General features: G+C 47.0%; 1 protein-coding gene across 1 annotated transcript; it reads right to left on the bottom strand.

Moving 5' to 3' along the window:
• Positions 1–22881, bottom strand: ZNF398 (zinc finger protein 398). The gene is made up of 6 exons (XM_081147202.1): positions 22619–22881; positions 19577–19972; positions 13276–13402; positions 12995–13108; positions 5710–5823; positions 1–4462 (listed from the first exon to the last, which is right to left on the bottom strand). Exons 1-6 carry the CDS (start codon positions 22640–22642, stop codon positions 3306–3308), a joined length of 1932 nt encoding a protein of 643 aa, XP_081003328.1. The 5' UTR covers positions 22643–22881; the 3' UTR covers positions 1–3305.

The raw sequence follows: 22881 nt of genomic DNA, 5'->3' as shown, positions 1-22881 counted from the left end.
TGGGGAAAGACTTGCTTTTATTCACAGCTGCTGAGCAGCCCTTGGGCTGCTATGGGGGGAGGGACAGGGTGCTTTCTTGTCCCTCCTTAAGGGGAAATTGGAGCAGAAACTTGGGTTCTCCAAACCATTTGGAACGAACAGATGTAGGAACTCAGGTCCTTTTATACCAACAAGGCTCCTGCAGACAGCGAGCGTCTGTTACTCCCCAGTGAGCCATAGGGTCTGGGCCTGATTGAGATAGGCAGGGACACTCAAATCTCTCAAAAATGCCCCAAAGAGCAGCCCCACAGGCCCCTAGTGGGACCTCTGTGGGCTGTTACCAATGAGGGGAGTATGTAAAGTAGAGCCCAGCGATGGTGTTGCCAACATCGAATATTCAGCAGAAAGGATCAGCCATAGCTTTCGCTTTCTAGACAATCAACTTCCATTTATTTTCACGTCTGTAGCTGAACCAGAGGTTCATCTCACAGTGACAATGAAAACCTAGTAAGCAGAGTGAACCTGGTTACAGTCAAGCCCTGGACCCAGTCTGGTGGGATGGTGCCTATTCACGTGACAATACTTCTTAGTCCAGAGGGCAGACAGATGAGCATGTTCCTGGCTTTTCCTCTCTCCTGTCACATCTGCTCATGACAACCCACCCTCAGGGACATCTTTAACTGCTGAATTAAGGGCACGGCTTCTCTCAGGAGCCCTTGATGGACTAAGCTCCTCCACAACCTGAAACCTTTCTGTTGGACTTAACCTTTTCCATTGGTCCACTGTACTTACCCATTCTTGAACCTCAGGCAAACTCGGAGCTGGCCTGGAGTTCTACCTGGTGGAGGACTGGGAGGGAGAGGAGACCAGAATGCACCCTGGTTGAACTCCTAGTCTGTACCAGGGCCGAGATTAAGACAGCCCCTACCTCTGTCTTCCTGCCACGGCCCTGCCCATCCCTTTCACTCAGCATCATGGCTCCTGCTTCACTGGTATCTGAACTGTGTTCACTTCTTGCCAAAGCTTGGGACCCTGCTGACCACAGCTCCTTGCACAAGGACCTGAGGGACTATCTGCAGCATTCCAACCCACGGGGGTTCTCTTTCATTAGTAAGCTCCGTGTCTCAGTAAATCAGTGAGTAAGAAAGAATTTTCCACGTTACCCAGTCGGACGTGAAACCTGGAGTTCCTCCTCCAGCACACCATGTAAGTGCTTAAACCTGTTCAGAGAAGGGGCTGCACCACCTCAAGGTGAGACTTTGACTCCTTTCCCTTTTCTCTAGATGCCAACCAGAGCTGGATCAAAACACTCATGTTCCTACTGGGTCACCTGTAAAACTAGAATTCCCAGAACCCCCCAATTTTCTCCTAGTATGAGTCCACATCCTAGCTAGGAAGCTCTCAACAGGCCAGCATTCTGCTCCTCACGTCTTGGTTTGTTCTATACCCTTAGGTCTCTCCGTCGCCTTCACTCTGTAAGTTATGGTCTCACAAACATTTCTTAGGTCTCCACGATTCCTGGTACTGCGGATGTCATAGAGCAGATGCTATCACTGTGACTATCCTGAGGGGCAGCATGTTCAGACAGCCTGCCCAGGAGCAGGCTGGGGTGATGACGCTTTTTCCTAGTGTGGTTATGCACCACCAGGCAGGACAAAGGCTGGGCTAGGTGATAAGGGAAAAAGGGGGTCCTCCCCGTACCATTTCATCAGCAAAGTGTCCTAACTACCCGCAGACCTTGTCCCCAGGCACCTCAGGAAGACTCAGGGGAAACAGAGAGTGCGGGTATGAACAGCCTTTCTGCCTGACTTCGGGCTTCTGCATGCTCTGCCTTCCCTCAGGCTCCAAGCAAGAGCAAAACAACAGATCAGGCTGACTTCAGTCAAGTTCCAGCAGGAATGTCTCTGCTTTGATTTTGCTGCTTATTTGGCTTTGCCTGGATAGAAGCCAGAGACAGAGATAGGACTTTGGCAGGAGAGAGAATGTATCACAAGATACAAAAAAAATTTTTCTTAGAAGCTCACTTTTTCTCTTTCCCCAGCCTCATTTTCCAAACAAAAATCTGAGATCTGTAAAGGGAAAGAAAGGGACTTACACCCAATGACAAAGCCACTTAGGAGCAGCACAAGGCTCAGAAGCTCCCAGGGGACTGAAGGATTCCCCACAAAAGGACACATGGTAGCCACGGTCCCCAAGAGCGAAACCAGCAGGAAGAGGCCATCCCTGTCTGTGGCCGGTGCTCAGCTGTCAGTGATCTGTGAAGTTCCCCAATCTGTCCACTGCCAATGTGGGAATGGCCAGATGGGCAAACACTCTGAGGGCTTAAGAAAGCTGCCTTATAACACTAGCACCTCACTACTGAGGAGACGAAAACTGGATGTCCACTGGCACTTTCTGAAACTCCGTAATGCTTATGGAAAGATCTGTGATCTTTTCCGCTCAGGACTATCAATATCAAACACCAGGAATGGGAAAGCCATCTTATTGGCCTGTAAACCAGAAGGAGAAATTGGAAGTAAGTGACTCCAAGAAACATGGTTTGGGCACAAACGTTAGGCTGTTCTCTGGGATCTCTAGCTTTTAAATTGGGGCTGAGAACACTGCCCCCAACTTTTTAACCAGGGCCTCGGCAGAGGTTTCCAGCAGTTTAAATGCCAGTGAGGCTGAATGCTGCAGATCAAGCTGCTGAAAGTCAAGTGCTGTTCTTGAGAAGCTTTTAAAGTCAAATTTCTTGTTCACCCAATATTTAACAAAATGTACTCAGAAGAATTAGTCTAGGGAACCTAGGAAGGCTGCACTGAGCTGTCATTTGGGGAGAGGCAGTCCATTAGCACACGAGCGGACTTTAGCAGGTGTTGGGAGGAGCAGGAAAGGGGACGAGGCTTGCACACTGTCTTCTGACAACTGTCTTACCATCAGGGGGCTAATGAAAGGCTCAGGGAAACAGCTCTGCCTCAGATGGGCTTCCAGCTTTGGGGGCTCTTCCTATGCACCTGTTTCTACCTGGGGCTGCGATCATTCTCAATCTATTACCCTGTGATGAATTACCAGAGGCCAAATCTTGATTTCCTATCTCTCTGCAATTTCTGCTAAGGTCACATTTTTTAAAAGAAGGGGATGCTGGGCTCCTTTCCAGGCTTTTCTGGGTTTCAAAATGTGATTCTGTAATGCTATAAAGTCCCCAAATGCAAGCATATCTCTAGTCAAGTGCATAGGGCCCCAAATGCATCAATGTGCCAGTCAATAGTGATTACTGCGGAGGTGGAGGGGCTCGTGGGCCTTTCTCTCGCCCTGGGTGAGAGCATGGACCACCTGGAGAGGGAGGGTCACAAAACTCCCCCTCCACTGCCCTCCCCATACCACTGATTGGCCTCTAGACCTTCAGTATTAACACCAAGGCTGGAGGTTTCGAGGCCAGTTAGGAGAGGACCTGGGGGGTCAGGCGGCTGTCCAGATGGGTTACTCTCACCCCCACAGCCTCCACTGTGGCCCGAACGCAGGTGGTCCTTCAGTGTCTGTTTGTAGCGGAAGCTCCTGCCGCAGTAGGCGCAGGGGTAGGGCCGCTCGCCCGTGTGGATGCGCTGGTGCTTCATGAGGTGGTGCTTGCGGATGAAGCTCTTGCCGCAGTGCGCGCAGCTGAAGGGCCGCTCGCCCGTGTGCAGCCGCCGGTGGTTCAGCAGGTGCTCCTTGCGCATGAAGCTCTTGCTGCAGTCCGTGCACGGGTAAGGCCGCTCGCCCGTGTGGATCATCTGGTGGCGGATCAGGGCCGAGTGGCCGTTGAAGTCAATGCCACACTGCGGGCAGGAGAAAGGCCGCTCCTGCGCGTGGCCGCGCTGGTGGAGCAGGAGGCTGATCTTCAGGCTGAAGCTCCGGCCGCACTGCGTGCAGCGGAAGGGCCTCTCGCTGGCGTGGGCTCGCCGGTGGCTGGTGAGACGGGCCTGGTCCGCGAAGCGCTTGGGGCAGTCGGGACAGGGAAAGGGGCGCTCGGTGCTGTTATGCACCCGGAGGTGGTAGGTGAGTCTTGACGGGTGAGTGAAAGTCCTGGCGCAGTGCGGGCAGGTGGGGGGCGTCTCACTGGCCTGGGCCTGGGGGTTGCTGCCCAGCTCGGCTTGCTGAGGAAAGTGCTTGGGGCACTGGGCACAGGATAAGGGGTGCTCACCAGGGTGGCCACACTGGTGGGTCAGCAACATGTCCTGGCTGAGGCTCTTGCCACAGTGGTGGCATGAGAACAGCTGCTCCCCAGCTGGAGGCGGCAGGGGGTAGCTGCCCAACTGAGTGAAAGTCACTTGTCCCTCAGAGGCTTCTGCCAGGTCAGCGGCTGGATGTCCAAAAGGTGTCATGGGTGCAGGCTGCTGGCTTTTGAAAGCCACATCAGAGAAAGTGTCCTTTGCTGCTGCTGCAGGTGGGGAAGAGAAGGTAACTGGAACCTCGGGGCACAGAGAGGCTCGGGCAAGGCCTTCGGCTTTGACGACCAGCTGTTCATCTGAAAGAAAGGACTCAGAGTCACACCCATCACCGAAGTCTCACAGCAACTCTGCGCACCCCTCTCCCCTCACCAGCTCTGACTGCTCTGAGCTCTCAACTGGCTCTGATAAGAAGCCCAGTGGAGGGCTGGTCTCCTCATGCACCGTCCACGGTCCCTGTGGCGAATCATCGGAGAACTTACCACTGAGCCTCTTCAACGCTCTGGTGGAAAGAACCACCTTGGCATCAACCTTCCGAGCATTACTTTCATTAGGTTGCTCCTCTGCTCACAGACTCTGAGCCTCTGTTGCCCACTGTGACAGGCCTAAAACCCTGTATTAATCTACTCCCTCCCTCTGTATTCTGCCAGATAAATCCTCGACTGTTAGCTCTCTCCTTCCTGTCCCTGAAAACGAAGCACACACTTCTGCTTCCCACCTCTGCTCATCCTGCCCTTCCTTTTGAAGAATGCACCCGCTCTCCGCGTGACCCTGGCCCCATCACACCCGTCTTCCGCGGCCCAGGTCTGGCTTCACACCGTTCCATAGGCCTTATCTAAAAACGTGAACTAAAGCCAATACATGTTCTCTAAACTTCCCGTTTCTTGTATGTCATCCATCCCACTCACCCTTGACACTTAACAACAGGCAGGCCTAGTATTGATATGTGTCCCCAGTATAAATATCTTGAAGAGCAGAAACTGTCTTATTTCCTAGAGTCTAAAAGAACATAGAAGATATTAAAAATCAGGTGCATTAAGTTACGTAAACCATCGGGTCCCTTCTGACCTTGAGATTCTCTTCTGTAATTCAGATGGCAAAATACAGATGTGCTATCTTAGAAAGAAGGTAGTTTGTTTGTTTCCCACCAGCGTTTCTCCTGAGGGCCAGCTCTTTATTGATGGTCCCACTTGTGCCTCTCCAGTGACATTTCTGTCTCCACTGCTTGTTCCAATGTTCTAGACTTTCTCCGTGATCTTTAAATGTTCTTCTGTCTTTCCCCATCCTCATGTTTTTGGTCTACCTGTCATTTTTCTTCCTCTGACAATTCTATTTTGTCTTCACACTTAAGAGTGTGTTTCCTCATTTTAATTTTTCTTAGTTTGATTTCGGTTTTGTTTCTAACTTACTTGAGCACGCCATTTTCCCCCTTTCCCGTTCTCCTTCCACTTCCTTGCCTCCACAACCCATTTCACCTGCTGTGTCTTCAGTCACTCCTGGCATACGCTGGACCTGGACATGGAGGTCTCTTCCATTCATTACTCACCAGCATAGGTACCCTTGTATATGTCACTCTGCTTAGACTCCTGTGGGGCCCCAACCTGGGGATCTTCCTCTTGTTTAATCCAAGACAGAATATCTGATGTTGAAATGCCAGGCTCTGTTTGTGGGGGTAAAAGACAATGGCCTTTAGGGACTTGAATCAGAAAGTGAAAATAATCATGCTGGTTTGTTGAACACTGCATTTTACTCAAATTTAACTCTAACTAACTATAACAACAAAACAGAACCAGCCTTTAAAAAAATGCATACACCGCCCAGCCGGGCGTGGCTCAGCGGTTGAGCATCGACCTAGGATCCAGGAGATTAGGGTTTGATTCTCCATCGGGGCACATGCCCGGGTTGTGGGCTCCATCCCCAATGACTCTCTCATCATTGGTGTTTCTATCTCTCTCTCCCTCTGCTGCCCTCTCTCTGAAATCAATAAAGATATATAAAAAAAAATAAAATAATAAAATAAAATAAAAAAATGCATACACCACCTAGGGAACCAGTTCAAATTTATTTATTTTTACATGATGTACTACTCAGCTTAATTCATTATTTTTAGTAAGCCCATTTCAAAACAAATCAATTTTTATTTTGGAGATAACACCCTGAAGTAATCTAAAATCAATAATACCTTTCATTTCATTAGCACAATTACTTTTAAAATATTTTCATTTTTCTCTCTCATAGCTTTTTTATGAAATAACGAAATAAGGAATATTCTCTCCATTTAAGTAGACAAGGCCTATAGATGTTAAATAGACTAAGTATTTATGGAGCAACACCCCATTTTCAGAGGTTTGCTTTAAAATACAACAGGAAGGAAAAAAAAGCAAAGAAATAAGATTGACCAAAAATTTCCTTCTTAAATGTTAATTAAAAAACAAATACACTTTTGCCTGGCCGGGCGTGGCTTAGGGGATGAGCATCGACCTAGGATCCAGGCGATCACGGTTCGATTCCCGGGCAGGGCACATGGCCAGGTTGTGGGCTCGATCCCCAGTCCTGGGCGTGCAGGAGGCAGCCGATCAATGACAACTCTCTCATCATTGATGTTTCAACTCTCTCTCTCCCTCTCCTTTCCTCTCTCTGAAATCAATAAAAAAACCCAAACATATATTTAAAAAAACACACAAATACACTTTTTCCCAGCTGGTGTGGCTCAGTGGGCTGATCATTCCATGCACCAGGAGGTTGCTTGTTCGACTCGTGGTCAGGGCACATGCCCAGGTTGTGGGTTCTATTCCTAGTAGGGGCTGTGCAGGAGGCAGCCAATGGATGTTTCTCTATCTCCCTTTCCCTTCTTCTCTAAGTCAATAAAAAAAAATTAAAAAAAAAAAAAAGCAACACTTCCAGAATACAAAGTCAAGTCAGTATAAATACAGACCTGACTCCTCAGAAACATAAATTTCAGGTTCCTAATTTTGGCTCTAGGAGAGATCATATTACCTTTGCCTATTAAACGATTCAGGCCACTGTTTCCTGAATGCTGGGAGAGGGGAGAATTGTATTTTTAAGTCCCTCAGACCTTGGGGGTTCTTTCAGAAAGAAAAAAGAACAGCCTCCAGAAGCCTCACAGATAACATGCCTCATCTGGTCAGCGAGGAACAGCTGTGCTTGCTATTCCAGCCAAGGCCTATACAACCTTTTTTGGCCTAAAAGGACAAGCTGACAAGGTTCAGAGAGTAAATTCATGCTCTCTGTATTATTTCTCAGAAAAGCCTTGTAGGCAGGTTATGGCTTTATTCCTAGAAAATGAGAACTCACTGGTTTTCCCAGTGCCTCTGGGTCAGAGACCACCAAAGTCCAAGGGTGTACCCAAAGCAGGAACAAGAGCTTGGACAAGACTAAGCCCCAAAGGCTGTCAGGCTGCACAGAGGCTGGCACAGGTTGTAGCACGTGGCAGGTTGCCTTTCCAAAATCCCACTCTGAGCTATAAAGTTGAAATGTATCAAACATACTCCACCTTATCTTTTCTTTTTCCTCCATTTTATACACACATATAAAGAAAGAAGCAAGAGGGAAAAGGCTAGGTATAAGGGAAAGGATCTTTTAACAGATATCCAGAGAACAAAGTTTCTATTCATCAGTGATATGAGTCTTTTAAAATGCTTAATTGCTGCCTGGCTGGTGTGGCTCAGTGGGTTGGGCATCATTCGTGTGCCAAAAGGTCACTGGTTCAGTTCCTGGTCAGGGCACATGCCTGGGTTTCAGGCTCAATCCCCCCCGGGGGGCGTGTAGGAGGCAGCCCATCGACATTAATGTTTCCCTCTCACAGTGATGTTTCTCTCTCTCTCCATCTCCCTTCCTCTCTTTCTAAGAATCAATTTAAAAGTCTTAATAAAATAGAATGCTTAATTGCTTCTCTGCATCAAATTTCTGACTAACAAGTTAGTGCTACAGAAACCTCGAAGGGATTCAAGTGGCTCTGACGTTCTTTTGGTTTACCATTATAAACTCATAGACTGTCACACATCTGATGAGTTTCCACCCATGGTAGCCATTATTCTTTTTAATGCTCAAGTTGTCCCTTCTTTGGCCACCAGGAGCCCCCTCAGATCTGCTCTATGTCGTTTCACATCATCAAACATCTGTCTGTTTTTTCATTTCTGATATGACAAACTATATCCCAGGTTCACCTTGGACATTTCCTGCTCCAAGCACACAACCAATGATCTCTGAGGAATGGAATTTAGAGACCATGGTCTGGATGATAAGAATGCTAACTGCTAAGTGTTGGTTCAATATTGCTTCTAGGTGTTTCAATGGATGGAACTATAAAATACATATCTTTTAGAAGAAAAAAGTGTCATGCGTTTATATTCATATTTAAGATTACAAGATTTTAATCAAGTCCTTTGATTTAATACTTGTATCTTTTCTCTCTTACCCTGAAAATTTTGGTTCCTAATGACATTAACATGACCTCTACTTTTATGAACATATATTTCAAAATAATACCAATACTATTAACAAAAGTATGAACTCCATTTTTTTGTGGTTCTCTTGGTCATTAGGATATATCCCATCCCTCTAGGGACATAGAGTAAGATATTATGTTTTAAAGTCATTTGAAAGAAATCTATGCATTTGTACAACATGATACACAGTTTACTTATTTCAGCATGTGTTTGACTTATTTGATATTTTAAGTAAAATATTTATAAGGTTCCAAAATCAAAACTATAGCCCTGGGCAGGTGGCTCAGTTGGTTGGAGCATCATCCCATACACCAAAAAGGTTATGGGTTTGATTCCCAGTCAGGGCACGTACCTAGGTTGCAGGTTCGATCCCTGGTTGGGGGGTGTACGGGAAATCAACGTTTTTCTCTCAAATCAATAATACGTATCGTCAGGTGAGGGTAAAAACATTCAGAGAAGTCTAGCTTCCACCTCTAGTCTCCCTCTCCCTGAATAGGCAGCTGTCCTTACTGGTTTTTGTTTTAATCTTCCACTGTTTCTCTGTGAAAACATAAGCAAGTATGTACACATTTTGGTGGTCCCCCCTTTATGTGGCACATTACACAAACTGTGCTGTACCTTGACTTTTTTCCTTGACAGTATATTCTGGGCATGTCCATAGCAGCGTACAGAGATCTTTCTCACTCCCTTTCATAGTTGTTCTGTGTAGCTACACCACTGTTTATTCAAGAATTCCCTAGTGATGGGCACCTGGATTCCTTCCAAACTTTCGTTACAGTATTAGCCAGCAGCTGACCATAAAAGCTATGCAGGGCTGAAAAAACCAAGCCAGTTCTCCAGAACTGTAAGTGGCTGTTGTTACTACGGCTCACTGGCTAAGCATGTCTTCACTGAACTTGGGAAATCCCGGGAAGCTAACCATTCTTTTTGAATAATGATGCTTAAAGTTCCTCTGGTTACTTAACTAGATCAGTACAAGTAAGTTAATATTTACTTTATTAAATAATAGGGTCTTGCCCAGCCAGGCATGGCTCAGCAGTTGACCACTGACCTAGGATCCAGATTGCAGTTCGATTCCCGGTCAGGGCACATGCTCGGGTTGCAGGCTCGATCCCCAGTAGGGGGCGTGCAGGAGGCAGATCAATGACTTTTCATCATGTGTTTCTATCTCTCTCTCTCTCTCTCCCTTCCTCTTTCTGAAATCAATAAAGATATATTAAATAATAATAATAATTGGGTCTTACCCCTATGGCCATAGAATGCATAGAATGTGATTATATCAACCATGGTTTAGTGGGAAGGGTGGGATTGTTTATCTTGAGGACCTTTTAGAAGTGAAAGAACAGGGAACCTTAATACTAAGACAGCCTGATACAGACACCTGTGCGGTGAGAGTATGGCAACTGCTAGCCAGGTCACAATGGCCCTCAAAGCACGTTCCTCACAGGCCTGAGGAATCCAAACAGTGGACACTTAAAGAGACACAAAGTGAACGTAAAACCATTGGTTTATGCCAACAGCAGGCTCTGGAGAAAACCAGAGAATCCAGAAAAATGAATACTGATCAGGTAGGAGGAAGTCAATATATGCTGAGGATTTAGGTTTGAGAGGTAGTTAAAAATAGAAAGTCTGATCACAAAGAAATCTAAGATTGTAATGTCTGCACTGGCTGAACATTACTTCAACCTGAGGAGGAAATCTGATTTTGTGTTGTGTGTGTTTTAAACAGATACGGGCCATGCTGTCTGAAAGGCACTGGAACCCTGAGGTTTTGGGATGCGTAAGGTATTATAAACTGACTTAAAACTGGTACTGAGATATGACTCCTTAAGCAGACAATAAAAAATCCTTGACACATGGAACTACCATGGGTAAAAAGAGAAATACTTTTTTGAAACTTTCTGTGAAACAGGTGTGGGGCTGTAACATAGTCCGGCGAATGTGTTAAGCATCTATGTAACAATTTAAAACCTCTAAGTTTTATCATTTCCAGGATGATTCTTGTTTTCATATAGGGTAAATTAAAATAAGAGGAGTATACTGGGGTGTGCTTTAATCACTGACTTTGTTTAGGAAAAGATGGCCTTGCTGGACCAGAGTGAACGGGGGTGAACATGGGACAATGAGGATGCACCTGAAACAAAAATGACCAAAGACATCTTCCCAGCTCACTTCAGATGGGAACACACACACACAGACTAAAAGTAAAGGGACAGAAAAAGATATTTCCTGAAAATGGAAACAAACAAACAAAAAAGCTGGGGTAGCAATACTTATACCAGACCAAATAGACTTGAAAATGAAGGCTGTAACAAGAGACAACGAAGGACCCAGCAATTCCACGTCTGGGTATTTATCCAAAGAAACCCCAAACACTAGATCCAAAAGACATATGCACCCATATGTTCACTGCAGTGTTATTTACAATAGGCAAGACATGGAAGCAGCCTAAGTGTCCATCGATAGACAAATGGACAAAGAAGTGGTGCACATATACAATGGAATACAACTCAGCCATAAAAAATGGAATTTTGCCACCTGCAGCAGCATGGATGGACCTAGAGGGTATTATGCTGAGTAAAACAGGTCAGACAGAAGACAAATGCCAGATGATTTTACTTATGTGTGGGATCTAAAGAACAAAATAAACAAGCAAAACAGAAACAGATGCATAGAGAACATTCTGACAGTTGCAGGTGGGAGGGGTTTGGGGGGATGGGTAAAAAAGGTGAAGGGATTAGGAAGTACAAATTGGTCACAGGGATGTAAGTACTGCACAGAGTATAGAGTCAATAATATTGTACTAGCTATGTATGGTATCAGATGGGTGCAAGGTTTATCAAGGTGATCACTTAGTAAGTTATATAACGTCTAATCACTGGGCTGTACACCTGAAACTAATATAATATTGTATGTTAACTGTAATTGAAAAATGAAAATTATTTAAAGGGAAAGACAACCAAACAACTTGCCATCTCTTAAAAAAAAAAACTCTCCCAGGACTACAAGATTTAGAAATAAATTTGTTTTCCTTTTGGGTCATTCTAAAATCTTGGCTTGAGTCCACAGCTTTCAAACTAGGAGGGATGGACAGTGGGCTCAGTAATTATTCCATCTGAACTTCTTGTGTAGTTTTTTTCCAAAGAATTCTAAAAACTGGGAGTTCAGTACTAAAACTATCCGTGACCAAATAATGGCCATACACACGCAGCTGGTCTGCAGTTTGGCCCTAGTAATAGATTATACTTGCTGACGGCTATGACAGGTAACTAAGAATACTGAATCTTTGTGATAAAGTTGCCCATCTTTATTTGTGATGTTATTTTAGACTCATTACATATACCCATGACACAGCTATTAATCAAATTCGACTTGTTACATTGCCTAAATACCATCACCCACACATTCTTAAAAATAAAATGTGTGGCAGATATATGCTTACCTCAGAGAGGATACTCAACTTAAGATTTGAGCATTTCTTTATACGTAAAATTTATCTCAAAAGTAAAAAACAAACTGAACTCTAGGTTGATGTTCATGCTAAACTACTTAGGGGGAATGTGTTGATATCTTACTGACTTTGAAATACACTGAAAATAGGATGGATGGATTGATGAGTGGTTAGAGGGGTACAGAGATGGGCATATGTGAAAAGAAAGTAAAATGTTAATGGTGTAATCTAGGCAACAGGTATCTAGGTGTTCACTGTAAAATATTTTGACTTTTCTGTTTGAAAATTTTCATGTTAGAAAAAAGTAACAGTGTACGGGACAGGGGTGGGGTTATAGGAGAAATCCATCCAGTAGACATCTTGGGAGATGAATTTCCTGAGCCTTTCATCCAGCAAAGAACAAAAATGGCTCAAGGTTTCTCTGCTAGAGAGGCAGGACTTGAGAGAAACAATACAACTGGATGTTGACTGGCAGCCTTTCCCACACAAAATCAAGCAGCTGCCAACCAAAAATATTAGGGAGGATTATTTAATGAGAGGTGGGTCCCATACCGGGCAACGTCTGGTTAAGTGCATCTCTGAGTGACCTTGCAGATCCCAGCCCCTCCAGCACATCTCACCAACCAGGTCTACAGTCCCTGGAAGCCACTTCCCTCCAGACAAGCACCACTGCCTGTTCTGCCGTCTAAAGACATATTTATTTTACTAAATAAACAGGGCTCACAACCTGTGTCATGGGATGCAATTAGCAGCCCTCAGATGTGTGGTACTAATGGGCAAAGGCATAGGATGAGGTGGTCCCTCAGCTTGTTCTCCTACTGATCCAGTCACGTAGTGGTGGCACTGAGAGGCTCTGGAAGCCCCCAGGCCTGCTTCCTCAGTCCTGAGCCACCATCTCTCCTCCCCCTTACCTTCACTGGGGTCGGTGGGAATCTCACTTCCCTCTGGCCCCACCTGGTCCTCCGTATTATTTTCTCCTTCGGGTTGAATCTGAGATAAGACATCAGGTTGACTCATGGCATAATCTAGGAGAAAGAAGGGAAAGGCGGGATGACAAAGGGATAAATGAGAATGACAACTAATTGCCATCAAGGTTGAGCTGAAGGCTTTGAGGTCCACGGTCCAAGGGGATTTCCTTTAGATTCCAGATCACTTCTCCCCATCCACTCACAAGGTGCCAACTCAGCCTCACCCATGGAGATGAGAGACTCGTAGTTGCCCTTCATGATATTCTTGTAAAGCTCCTTTTGCCATTCTTCTAACTTTTCCCACTCTGGGGTGGAAAAGTAGATGGAGATATCATCAAATGTCACAGGCACCTGAAATTACAATGACACTGGGGTCAGTCCCTCCCACTGTAATTCAATCACCCAATAAACCTACACTAAGTGCCTTCTAGGTATAAAAAACTGTGAGCTGCTGAAAGGATACAGGAAAAAATTAAGACACAGATCTAACCTCCAGGAGTTGACAATGTTTCCAAGGAGAAAGGTATAAGCTTCAGGGCTACAGTCACTCAGACACAGGTACAAATGAGAAGCAGTATTTAATTCACGCAACACAACACATTCTGAATGCCCCATAAGTACAAGGTATATTCATATCCTAAGCACCAGGATTGTAAAAATAAGCTTTCTGCCCAAAAGGAGTGCATGACTATATTCAAATTAATGACATGCACAAGAAATTTTGGAAATAGCTATACTGTGGATGTGGTGAGTCTAGAAGAGCTGGGACTCTGGCTAGTCCTAAAGGATAGGTAGGGTATAAACAGGCTACAGACATATGTTGTTCGTTTTCACATCTTGCTCTGCACCTAAAATTGGTCTCAGGGCAAATGTAGATACTCAACAGTTTATTTTTATCTAACCTCACTGCACAAAGCATTTGCGATAGCTTACAACAAAAATACAGATAATAAAAAATGACAAAAAATAAAGGATTAGGGTGGGCTTCTGGTTCACGGTCGTGAACGGAGAACACATTTCTTTTCCTTCCCTGAATTCCACTGAAATGACAGTTTGTAAGACTGAGAGGGACTGTACCTCTCTCAGAATGAGGAGGAGAGGCCATCACCAGATCAGAATTATTATTTTTTAATATGTCTTTATTGATTTCAGAGAGAGGAAGGGAGAGAGGGTGAGAGAGATAGAAACATCAGTGATGAAAGAGTCACTGATCAGCTGCCTCCTGCAGGCCTCTCCCTGGGGACTGAGCCCGCAACCCCGGCATGCGCCCTGACTGGGAATCGAACCTCAATCTCCTGGATGAAAGGTTGATGCTTAACCGCTGAGCCACACCGGCTGGGCACAGACTGGAATTTTTGATGATTTTCTCACTGAGACACAGAGGATGGGCGGGTGCTGAGGTCCCAGGAGCATGAGGAAGCAGCCCCTCCCTGTGCACAGGAAAGCGCTGCAGGTGAGGAATGCAGAGAATTCCAAGCTCAAAGCTGGCAGGTATACTGAGTAGGAGTGCAAGTGATTTATAAACTGCAGTTTGAAGGTCTATCTTTAGAATAGTGGGGCCTCACTGTGGTCCTTGTCAGCCCTGGCAGCAGCAGTCTTTATCACAAAGGTAAAACCACAAGCCTCGTCTGTAATGAAGTTTACCCCCCTGCCTGGAGACAGCATGGGATTACAGTATAGGTGCTGACAACTAGGAGTAGCACCCTACTCCTGGCCTCCGGGTGGTCCCTGCACTGCCTACTTGCTCCTTGCCACGGCACCTGAAAGTGAAGCCCATCTGCATGGAGCACCTACAGACCCAGCTCCCTCCTGCAAAGGGAAAACTCTGGTTAAACAGACTTATGCAGTGGCCGAGAAGACATGCCAGCTTCCTATAGTTAACCTATTAATCAATCGAATCCTCCACGTATAGATATGAATATACAACCAACGATTACTCAATATTAAAAATAGTAATAGTAGCACCAAGATGAACAAACACTACAAACAATCCTAGAGGAAAAAAACAAACCGAGAATCAAACAAACCTCTAATACACAGTCCCAGAAATTCAAACACATACTGCAGCCACTAGAAAAATTCAGACTGCTTTTTGAAAAGGACCAGAAAATAAATATTCTTGAAAATAAAATGTGTAATTGTTAAAAATAAAAAGTAGGAAGGCTGGAAGGGAAAGTCACAGAACTCAAGTTAAAAAGATGAAAAATATGAAGGAAAAGTCAAAAGACAAAGACAATAATCGATATCACCTGTTAAACTAGTTCCAGGATGAAAATAGAAAAAAAATGGGGAGGGGATGAAATGTTACAAATATAGATTCAGGAAAAAAACTTCCCAGAGCTAAAAAGATACCCGCCTTCTGACTGAGAGGTCATACCAGCCGCTCAACACAAGTTTAAATGTGTTTTTTTTAAAAAATTGATTTCAGAGAAAGGGAGGGAGAGGGAGAGAGAGATAGAAGCATCAATGAGAGAGAATTATCGATCGATTGATCAGTGGCCTCTTGCACAACCCCTACTGGGGGATCAAGCCCAAAATGGGACCATGTGCCCTGACCAGAAATCAACCTTGACCTCCTGGTTCATGGGTTGATGCTGAACCACTGAGAACACCGGCCAGGCTGCCCAACACAAATTTAAAAAGACCTACACCCAGACACCTACACCTCAATAAACTTTAGAAAAACTAGTATGAGTAGAAGATAAACACTTCAAGAGAGAAAAAATAATTTACAAACAAACGGGAATTCATTTGGTAGTACACTTTTTATCGATTGCACGTGATGCTGTGAGACCCAGGACCAATGCTTTTACAATTCTGAGAAAAATGGAATATTATTCATCTTTTAAGAAGGAAGGAAATTCTGATGTGCTACAACATGGATGGACTGGGAGATGCTGTTAGTGCAATAAGCCAGTCACAAATGGACAGATACTGTGATTTCACTCACATGAGTCATCAAATTCACAGAGAAATAAAGTAGATGGTGGAGCCAGGGTCAGGGTGGGGGGAGAAGGGAGAGAGTGTTTAATGGGGGCGCAGTTTTAGTTTGGGAAGTTCTGGAGATGGATGGTGCTGATGTTGCACAACAATGTAAATGTAGTTAATGCCACTGAACTGTGCATTTAAACATGGTTAAAATGGTAAATTTTATGTATGTTTTACCACAATTTTAAAAATTAAAAAAATTCTGTGGGAAAATTATTTTCAACTTGAAATTCAAAAATAAGAGCAGAATAAGGGCATTTTCAACAAAGCAAGGACACCAAAGTTTACTTCACATATATCAATGTAGTAAATCTTCACTATCTATAATTTCCTTAAGAAATCTGTAAGAGAAATCACATTATTTTACATATGATTTTAGAGTTTAAGATGGACAGCTTAAATGTTACCCATTTACCCAGGGAAGTCAGTAAGTAACTTTAACTTACCTTTTCTGCTATCTTTATGGCAAATGCTAAGTTTAAACTCTCCTAAAAAACTTCTGGAGGGGCTCCAGACACAAATAAAACATACTGTGGGAAAGGTTCTCCGTCAGACCCTGACCCTGAGACCCTCCCAGGTACCTCTCCCTTGAAAGAGTCAGTTAACGTCATTGTCTCCATTTCCTCTCTTCCCGCTGACTCGTCAGCCTGCTCCGTTCAGCGTTATAGCTCCGCCAGGGCCCTGAAACCTCTTGCCAGTCACCGGCGGGTCTATATCGTCAAATCCCTCACTACCTCCTCCTTCTAGACCTCTCGGTAACAGGCTCACCTCAAACGACAATTCTCTCCTCGAAACGCTTTTTCTCTTCCCTGGGATCCCACATACCTTCCTGTTTTGTGTCTTTTCCCACCTCATGGCCGCTCCTTTTACCCCCGGAGCTTTGCCCTTGGATTCTTTCTCGTTTCTCCACTTTCTCTCCTGCGCTAACCACTTCCAGGCCCATGACTTACACTGCGATCCATACGTCAACAATTCCCTAATATTTCTCACCTCTGAGCTTCAGAGACCGCTTAACACCTCTCCTGAATGTGTTGTCACAGGCGTCCCAACCTGCAAGGGAAAACTCCTCACTCCTTCCCAACCCCCCGATACCCCCATCTCAGTAAATGTCAACACCTCCATCCAGTTCTTTAAGCCCAAAGCCCAAGGGTCAGTGAACCTAAGGTCTCTAAGAGCACATGTTCTGGGCTAAATACAACTCCATTATTTAATGTCAGTAACTACATGACCTTAGACAAGTTAGGGTTCTTATGGAAATAACAAAAACACTTAGAACAATAAGTTCTAAGTCAATTATCACATGGTAATTTACAATTATTGTCGTACTTAAGCCCTCCTTCCCTAATTCCCATTGTAAATCCTATAATTCTACCATCAAAACATCCCTACCTGTCCACTTGTGTCCATTTCCACCACTGCTACCCTCATCCAAGCCACGCTCATCCCTCCAACCATTACAGCTGCCTTATCAATTTCCCGTTTCTGTTCTTACCCCCATGATCCATTCTCCACATAGTAGCCCAAGTGATTCTTTCAAAATCCATACCAGATGTATCTCCTCTGCTTAAAACCCTCCAATTTCTTCCCTTAGGGGCACTAAGAAAAAACCCAAATTCCTTACCTTGGTCTCCAATGCCCTACACATTCAGTGGTTCACAAACCTAGTCACGTATCAGAATGAGCAACGGAGCTTTAAGAATTATTCATGCTCAGGCCCCATCCTGGACCTAATCAGAACCTCAGGTGTGATGTCCATCAAAATTTTAAAACCCTCTAGGTAATGCCTATGTACAGCCAGGGCTGAACACGCTGCCCTAAGGGACCTGACCCTGCTCGTCCTTCCAGCCATGCTCCTGTTGGCTCGCTGCTTACCCGCTAACGGGCCTTCTCCTTCCCCTTCATGCTCCAAGTTTGTCTGTGCCTTTGGGACTTTGCACCAGGTAATCTTCCTGCCAGAAAGCTCTTCCTCAGGTCTTCTCACAGTTGGGTCCTTCCTGTCAATCAGTCTCAGCCTACATATTAGCTCCTTTATGAGACCTTCTCTGACAGCCAATCTAAAATAAATCACCTGCCCTGGCTGGTGTGGTCCAGAGGTCAGAGTGTCAGCCTGTGCACTGGTTCGATTCCCAGTCAAGGGCACACACCTAGGTTTTGGGTTCGTTCTCCACTCCGAGTTGGGAGGCAACCACTTGATGTCTCTCTCTCACATCGATGTTTCTCTCTGTCTGTCTGTCTCTCCCTCCCCCCCCCCCCTCTCTGAAGAGCAATGGAAAAAATATCCTCAGCCCTGGTCAGTTTGGCTCACTGGTTAGAGCGTCGGCCCATGGACTGAAGGGTCCTGGGTTCAATTCCTGGTTAAGGGCACGTACCTCAGATGCAGGCTCCATCCCCAGCCCCAGTTAGGAGGCAACCAACTGCCGTGTCTCTCTCATATCAGTGTTTCTCTCTCTCTGCCGCTCCCTCTCCCTTCCACTCTAAGAAATCAATGGAAAAAATATCCTCGGGTGAAGATTAACAAAAATAAATAAGTAAATCACCAGATAGCACCTTCATTTTTACAAAGCACTTAAATGTGTTCATTTTCTTATTTGTTTATATTACCTTTCTTCCCCCACTAAAATTTAAGCTCCAGGGCAGTTTACAGGAATAGTTCATTGCTATGGTTCAGGATGCAGATTATCAACAAAACAGTAAGTGTTTGAGAAATATCTGTTGAATGAATGAACAAACAGGCCTGGCTGGGGACCAGCTGCCTCAAGGCTGTCTTCCACAGCTTAAGAATAATGTTTATTTCCTTTTGTTTTAAAGGCTATTCCATCTGGAAAGGCTGGGCCCCAGCATCGCAGCATGCTTCTGTCAAGGAGCAGGGTCTATGTCAATCCTGGACCTGAAGGTCACCCCAAACCCTTACGTTAACCACTTTCCCTATATCCCTTCCCTTTTCCTCTTTTTCACCAGAATTGACCCAAAACTCAAATTGACTGATTTAAATGATATTTAATTTAGTTTCCACACCAAGATTGTGGCAGACAGATTCTCTCTCTCTCTCTCTCTCTCTCACACACACACTTGTGGGGCCCAACTGGCCCCGCTGGTGTGGCTCTGCGGTTGAGCATCGACCTAGGATCCAGGAGATAGAGGTTCGATTCCTGGTCAGGGCACATGCCCGGGTTGCTGGCTCAATCCCCAGCAGGGGCAGGCAGGAGGCAGCCAATCAATGACTCTCTCATCACTGATGTTTCAATCTCTCTCTCTCCCTCTCTCCGAAATAAATGGACATATTAAAAAAAAATAATTTAAAAAAGTGACTTGTGGGTAATGATCAGGAGAAAGCAAAAGAAAAAAAAATCCACCTGCCAGATCACCAACTTTGTATTGGAAAGAGTTTTCCAATCTGAAGTGTGACATTTCAAATGATCACAACCCTGAGCATGAAATGCTTCCCAAATAATTAACACAAAACAAGTCCAAGGTCCCTAAGACTATCCCTTACTAAGGTCTAATGGTACCACTTTCCACCTAGAAGTGAAGTACTACCTTTGGGATATCTCCTTTAATACCCGGAGGCAGCCGCAGGATCCAGAAGTTCCTGTTCCTCAGCAGGTTCTCCAAGTTCTCCAGCCGCCTCTGCAATAGCCCATACTCCTGCAGCAGGGTCCCCAGCACGGCCCACTTGCCATCCAGCTGGTTCCCAAGATCGGCCACTGTCTTTTCACAGCTGGCCAGCTTCTTCTCCGCTGTCCCTGTCCGTCCCTCTAGGTGCAGGAGTCGCCGGCTGTGAACCTCCACCTTTCTCTCTATAGCCTGCACAGCTGCCACCACTGTCCACAGGGAGATGGCTGCGGTCTGCAGGTGTGCCTCGTTTGCTGCTGGGGGTGTGGGAAGAGGAAGGGGCTGCAGGGATGTAAGGCATTCGGAGTCCCATTCAGAAGTCTGTGTGCAGTGGAGAGATGAAACAAGACACTGAGTGTTAGTTAGAAGGAGCCCTAATCCAAATTCAACTGAGGTAAGGACTGCTTAACTGACCATTTGAGATTCATCTAAATATAGCTTTAGGACTGCCTGCAGAAGCCTCATCTTCACAGAGAGCTCATCGGCATCAAAAGCCAAGAGAACTGCTTTGGTGGGCCAAGGATGGATTAGATTAAGACAGTGAGTGAAGCCCAGCCGGTGTGGCTCAGTGGTTGAGCATCCACCTATGAACCAGGAGGTCACCAATGGATTCCTGGTCAGGGCACATGCCCCAGTTGTGGGATCCATCCCCATTAGGGGGGGTGCAGGAGGCAGCTGATCAGTGACTCCCAACTCAGTGTGCGCTGATAAACCCCTTACTGACTTAAGCTCTGGCCCTGTCCACCACCCTGCTTATGAACCACAACCATACCATTCAGTCATAGCTGCACAAGCTTTGAAGGTTGAGTCTGGAGGGTTATTAAGCAGAAAGCAGAAAAGACTTGTTTAACTGTGTTACTATGTTATTCCACTGGGCAGAACTAGAACCAACATGGAATTTTTAGGCAGGCAAACTTTGGCCTATATAAGTAACTTTTGAACTACATCTTCCAAGGAAGTAACAGGCTATCCCATCACTGAATGTACAGTGAAACAGTATATTTAAAAAAAAAGAAATTCCTAAAAGGAACAGGAGGTTGAGAGAGCATGACCTCTACAAAGACTTCTGACGCTACAGTAACCAGCTCTCTGGCCACAATCTCCCACCTCCCCAGCTCACCCCCTACCTTATTTTCATTTCACCTGCTCTGCAATCCCACTAAACCCTTGACTAATCCATTTGCTGCTGGTTTATCAGCCTGCTCCAAGCTTTCTTTTTTCCTCAGCTGATTTCAGCCACCTTCAACCCTGTCTGTCCTCGTGCCTCACCTGCTCGGCTCATCTCCAGGCTTGAACCAGTCCAATCATTCTCATTCTCTGTTCCTGTAAGCAGGCTGGTAAGTCACACAACCAGGTAAACTGGTGTCACCACGCATCATCTCTAAGCTCCGTGGGGACTCAACATTCACTGCCTGGTACCCCCATGCTGCTTCTCCCACTCCTTATAAGTGGCCGTTACAAACCCCAGGCCTCCTCCTAACACTTTTACTACAGCGCTCTTCAAACTGATGTGCGTAAGACTCATCTGGAGATCCCGTTAAAATGCAGACTTTGATTCAGTAGCTCTGGGAGGAAGACTGAGATTCTGCATTTTTAACAAGCTTCCAGGTGCTAGTGCTGGGAGTACACGCTCAGAAGGAAGAGTCTTGGCCGCTGCAGGGCCCCCTCACTCTCAGACGACAGGGAGAAAAGAACTGGATCCAAACTCTCCCAATGTTTTCCACGCTTTCTTCTTCCTGTCCCACAGGGAAAAGGCTCATCCCATTTAAAACTAATCTCTCCGAGACTCATGCTCCGAATGCCAGCTCTTTCCACATATTTAGGCACACTGTTCTTTTTTTAAAAAAATGGTCAATATTTCAAATTTCTCCTGACTCCTAAATGGGGTTATTTTGATTGACATTTGCTGCGAGTACAAAACACACACCCGATTTTGAAGACTTAGTATAGGGGGGGAGGGTGTATGTGTGCAAAACTCGATTAATTTCTTTGTTTTGACCACACATGAAAACATTTCGCATGCACCGGGTTACATAAAGCAGATCACTGAGTTCGAGTCCACCTATTTGTTTTCATTTTGCAAATGTGACCACCCAAAAATGTCAAGGGATGCGTGGGGCCTCCCCCGGGCTGCTATTGGCCCGGCCGGCGGACACGTGCTCGCCGCCACCTTATGTTTTCAAAAGGCTGCGGAGGAAAAGGAGTTGGTCCGAGGGCGGCGCGGCTGCTCCCCCCTTTTCCTCCGCTTTCTCCCACTTTCCAGCCCCTCCCCGGTCGCCCGGTCGGGCTCCCGCCCCCACCCGAACGGCTCCCCCTGGGGGTGCCCGAGCCGCCGTCGGCCCCGCTCGGGGCACCCGGGTCCCGCGCGCACGGCCCGAGGGCCGCCCCCAGGCCCGCGGGCCGCGCCCCCGGCGAGAGCGAGCGCGCGAGGCGAGGCAGGCCCGGCCGCGGCCCCGACGGGGGCTCCGGTGCGCGGCGGTGTCGCGCGCAGGGCCCGGGGAACCCCTGTCCCCCCCGCAGTCCCTCGACACGCCTGTGTCACACCGTCGCCCCGCGCGCGGGGGACGGGCCGCACCGAGGGTGACTTTGCGAGGACGCGCCCAGAGGTGCGGACCGGCCGGTGGCAACGCCGCGCCGAGCCCACCGCCCCGCGTCCGTCCGTCAGTCCGTCCGCCCGGCGGCACGGGGCCAGCCCGGGCGCTCCCGGGAACCCGCGGCTGGGCTGCGGAGCCCCGGGCGGCGCACCGAGGGCGAGGCCGAGAGACGCCGGAGGGACGAGCCCCTCAGACCCGAGCCCGCCCGACACCCAGGCCCCTCGCCCGCCGGCCGGCGCGCCCGGGGCGCCTGTGCTCCGGCCCTGACAGGCCCGGCTGCCCGCCCTCCTCGCCGCCCGCGGGCCCGGGGCCAGAGCCCGAGGCGCCCGGACCCCGCCGGCGCGCAGCCCTCGGCGCGCGGGGCCGCCCTCACCGGAGCCGGGGCCGCCTCAGCCATGGCCCTGCGCCGTCCCGCCCGGGCCGCAGTCGTTGCTGTCGCCGCCTCACGGACCCTCACGGGCGGCGAGCGCCCGGACTGCCTTCCGCGCCCGGGCTCGCGCGGTTGCTCGGGACGCGGGGACGCGGCGGAGGCAGGGCCGGAGGAGCGCGGGCGGCGGCGAAGCTCGGCGGCGCGCGGCCCCCAGCGGCCCCTCAGCTGGCGCTTTGTGGGCACCGAGCGCACGCCAGGCACGGCCG

This window comes from Miniopterus schreibersii (assembly GCF_964146895.1).
Source record: "Miniopterus schreibersii genome assembly, chromosome: 9".
NCBI classification, from domain to species: domain Eukaryota; kingdom Metazoa; phylum Chordata; class Mammalia; order Chiroptera; family Miniopteridae; genus Miniopterus; species Miniopterus schreibersii.
Note: the sequence above shows the minus strand (reverse complement) of the source record. Positions and strands in the feature narration are given on the sequence as shown.

What these genes read in the sequence shown, in the direction of transcription:
- ZNF398 (XM_081147202.1), bottom strand. Translation starts at nt 22,642, where the DNA reads ATGGCTGAGGCGGCCCCGGCTCCG. An exon ending in TTAAAGGAGATATCCCAAAG is followed by an intron (nt 13,403 to 19,576) that starts GTAGTACTTCAC and finishes TTGTAATTTCAG; the next exon opens with GTGCCTGTGACATTTGATGA. An exon ending in TCCCACCGACCCCAGTGAAG is followed by an intron (nt 5,824 to 12,994) that starts GTAAGGGGGAGG and finishes CCCCACAAACAG; the next exon opens with AGCCTGGCATTTCAACATCA.